Source organism: Poecilia latipinna, unplaced genomic scaffold, assembly GCF_001443285.1.
Source record: "Poecilia latipinna isolate Pla-1442-1.1 unplaced genomic scaffold, P_latipinna-1.0 Scaffold254, whole genome shotgun sequence".
NCBI lineage: Eukaryota > Metazoa > Chordata > Actinopteri > Cyprinodontiformes > Poeciliidae > Poecilia > Poecilia latipinna.
The window spans coordinates 128,575-132,437 of record NW_015112870.1 but is presented as its reverse complement, the minus strand read 5'-3'; the positions used below and the strand labels follow the sequence as shown (position 1 = coordinate 132,437).

The window sequence follows — 3,863 nt, the reverse complement described above, 5'->3', positions numbered from 1 at the left end:
ACATCACAAAGCCTGTGTCATTTTCTTTTTTTTCCTTCCCCTAAAAACGATTATACATGTAAAAGATACAGCACCTATGCTACTCAGTTTACGATTAAAATGACACCACTCATATTTTTTACTGCATATAAATAGTTCCTCTTTTTATTTGCATGTTAGCGGCCCCCCCTCAACCCCCCAGCTTGCTTGGAAAAGGGACTCAAAGGAACACGGAGCCTCAGACCATTTCAGTCATGTTTTCACTGGTTTCATTCTCATGGTCAGAACTTCCTCTATTGAAACCAGAATGCCAAACTAAAAGGGGAACAAGCGAGGATCCAAACTTCGCTTTTGGTTTCAGCTCCTGAGAGCAGTATGCTTAAAATAATAATTACCAAAAAAAAAAATCCAACATGAATTAATCATACTGAGGTGTGACTGGCATTAAATCTCTGTGTGAGAGATCAACTGATCAGCTCATTTCATGTAGCAGATTTAGAGAGAAAAACTGGTTTCCTGCTCACTTATAAAGCCTGTTTGAAAAAGTTATGTTTTATTAAAATGTAATCACATCACAGCACAAGTAGATCTACAACTCAGAAAGAGTTGCAAATTCATTTTCTTAAAGGTATGATAACAAATGTACATTTTAATGCACCCAGTCAAACAGTGAGCAGGTTTCTCTCTGGTTTGCTGTATGTCTGAACTTTTAAAAAAAACTGCAGGAAATGCATTTAAAACCAATCAGTGGCCATCAGGAACTAGGTGATCATATGAGTTTGACAATTGGGTGTTATGAATGTCGCCTGCATAGGGTCCAGCTTAGCTGATTTCTCACTTTCAGTTCCCATTTTTGCCTGCTGAAGCCGACATTGCGTGTTTCTCAGTGTAGCAATAGGAAAAACATAACTTTTATCACAAGCTGTAAAAGTCAAGACTCTCATGCTGCCTTGTTTACATGATGGATGGCTTTGTCATAACGTCTGTAAGTGCTTCTGTTTTATAGCTTTATTTCAGTTGAATGGAGAGATGAGTGTTTGGTCAGATGAGAGAGGGAGGCTGGAGGGATTTCACTGATTGTTTTACAGGTTTAGGACACAAAGTTAAACATACTGAGTAGAAAACCTGATTTTTTTATCTTTGCGTGCGCTTTACTGGGACTTATGTTTATAATTTAGCCATGTTTAATCCAAATATGTTGAGAGGTTGTTTTTAAATTGTCTAAGCAGTAATATCTTTTTGATTGGAAAACATATATATTTTTAAATCTCCAATAGGCATCCGAGGATGCTATTCCACATGAGCCGGAGACTTATCGACCGCCGGTTGACCTGTACCCCTACCTGAACGTGGGGGAGATTTACGAAGGTAAGAATATGGGATTTACTGCTCTAACAAGATGGTAACTCATCACACAGCTCTAACATCCCTCACTTGTCAGATCACAGATGGCCTTTCCACTCTGACCGGGTCCAGCCGCCGGACTTTGAGGGTTCCCCCGTGAACCACCTGACGGAGCTGCAGGCCGTGTCTCCTCAGCAGCTCATCCAGCCGTTCCCCCTCAGCAACGAGTCTCTGCACCTTCACCTGGAGACGCCACTGGCTCCGCTCACCCTGTCATCACAGGTGAGTTTGTCTGTGCAAACGTACGCTTGACACAAGAATTAACAGCCAGAAAATGTATGGTGTTTCTTATGTTTTTAAAGTGTTCATATCTCACAGTAGTTATTGTTTATTAACTGACCGAAACACCTTATGTCAGCTGTTGCTCTGGTTTTAGAATCCATATTTTCTTTAGAATTAGCTACAAATAAAAACCAAAATAATCCAAAGCTATTTTCATAAAAACAATAATGACTCTTGACTGTGATTTCAACAACCACCCTCCATGTTGTGGAAAGCCTGGGACATTTTCACTGAAATGTCATCCACACCACGTGTTGTTGCTGAGCACTGGAATCTATTTTGGCAGAGCAACTTCCTCTTTTAGGACAATAGCTGTGTTTAAGCAAAAAAAAAAAAAATCAGACATTGCATGATTGCAAAACCTTCTTTCAAAAAGTGGCTTTCTGAAATGCTTTAAATTTCCCCTAAAGATCCCATATTACACCCCATCCCTGTGCTACCAGTACCCACCGCTGGCCTCACCTCGACGCTACTACTCAGAGGAGGACCAGAGAGCCGTCAGTCCCCCGCTGCAAGTGTCAGAGGGGGAGGATGAGTATGAAGATTACAACTGCTCATTCAGGAAAGACCCAGGTACAAATGTGTAAATGTGTGACATAATAATGATCTCATTTTTTTTTCCCCCTTTACTGAAATCTTTAAAAAACAAAAATGTGATTTCCCATTCCAGGCAACAAGAAGAAAATCCGCCTGTACCAGTTCCTCCTGGACCTGCTCAAAAAGGGCGACATGAGCGACAGCATCTGGTGGGTGGACCAGGACAAGGGCATCTTCCAGTTTTCCACCAAACACAAAGAGGCTCTGGCGACCCACTGGGGCATCCAGAAGGGAAACCGCAAAAAAATGACCTACCAAAAAATGGCCAGAGCCTTGAGGAACTATGGCAAAACAGGAGAGATTAAAAAAGTGAAGAAGAAGCTCACCTACCAGTTCAGCGAGGAGGTGCTCAAAAGCCTCTATTTACGTCATTATCATCACTGAGGAGGAAACAAAGGCTGTTTGTTACAATCATCGGATCACTAAATTTCCCAAAATGATGTTTAACTTGCGGATTTGCAGGTTTTATTTGTCTTTCTGACAATTTTTTTTTATTTATTTGGAATGACGCTTTTGGCATTTAACATCCACATACACCATTTCATTTTCCTCTAAAAGTGTTTTTTTTTGTACAAGAATTTTTTTTGTAAAAAACACAATGTAGCTGTTTAAATGTGTAAATAAATATTAATCTGTGTCCTCATGATATATACAGAGATAACTTAATCCAAAATATGTTAATGGACTGGAAGTGGCTCAGAAACGTTTGATTGTCAGAACTTGGTATCAAAACCCTGTTTTGTTTGTTATATAAAAAGAAAAAGTACCGAAAGATTTAAATGCATAGATACTAGAGTGCCCTGCAAAAAAAATATGCATACAACTTGAAGTCTTTCGCTCTTTGTCATGTTACAGCCACAAACTCCAATGTATTATTTTGGAATTTAAGGACTAGGACAGCATAAAGTTGCTCAAAAATTGTAAACAAGAAGGAAATAAATATCCAATAAGTGTGGCTTGTATTTGTATTTATCCTTCTTTGATGGTATGTTTGTAGCGTTTTAGAGACTAAAATTTAGCATGAATTTCTCCTAACACAATGGCTTGAGTTTGATCCGATTGGAAGCAGAGCAACTGCCTCAGATTTTAAGTTGTAGTTTGGTCTGTACTTTAACACATTGCATTGAGCCACTCCATTGTATATCTGGTTGTACCTTTAGGGTTGCTGCCTTGCCGGAGAGTGAATCTTTGGCTACCTTTTCAAGTTCCCTACTGCTTTAAGCAGCATGAAACTTAAAAAGAGCCCTGTCTTCATGTATGGGGCTCTTTGCTGCTTCTCTGATTTAATGCTACCCTTGCCTGGCCTGACAGAGTATATAGACAGACATATACTCTCTCTCTTGATGGTGAATTGAACATTGCTCTAGGGCATGTTCAGACCTGGGGTTGCTTTATAGCCTAACCCTGCTTTAAACTTCTCCACAACTTGCTGGTTGTTCATTAACAAACCTCTCTGGCCTTCACAGAACAGCTGGATTTATGTTGCGTTTCGATTCAATGGTAAATGGAATGCATTGACATGCTTTTTCAGCCAAACTGACCACTAAAATGACTTTAAACTACAAATGTGAGCACATTTATAAGCTACTTGGGGTTAAGTG

At 39.7% G+C, this 3,863-nt stretch overlaps 1 protein-coding gene across 2 annotated transcripts; it reads left to right on the top strand.

Moving 5' to 3' along the window:
* Positions 1 to 757: 757 nt before the first annotated feature.
* spi1a (Spi-1 proto-oncogene a) lies at positions 758 to 2,829 on the top strand. 2 transcript variants are annotated; one of them, XM_015032933.1, is made up of 5 exons: positions 758 to 964; positions 1,257 to 1,347; positions 1,421 to 1,605; positions 2,109 to 2,238; positions 2,336 to 2,829. In XM_015032933.1, exons 1-5 carry the CDS (start codon positions 938 to 940, stop codon positions 2,644 to 2,646), a joined length of 744 nt encoding a protein of 247 aa, XP_014888419.1. In that variant the 5' UTR covers positions 758 to 937; the 3' UTR covers positions 2,647 to 2,829. The 2 variants fall into 2 exon arrangements, with proteins under 2 accessions (XP_014888419.1, XP_014888418.1); XM_015032932.1 differs by having other exon boundaries at positions 760 to 964; positions 2,076 to 2,238.
* Positions 2,830 to 3,863: the final 1,034 nt, after the last annotated feature.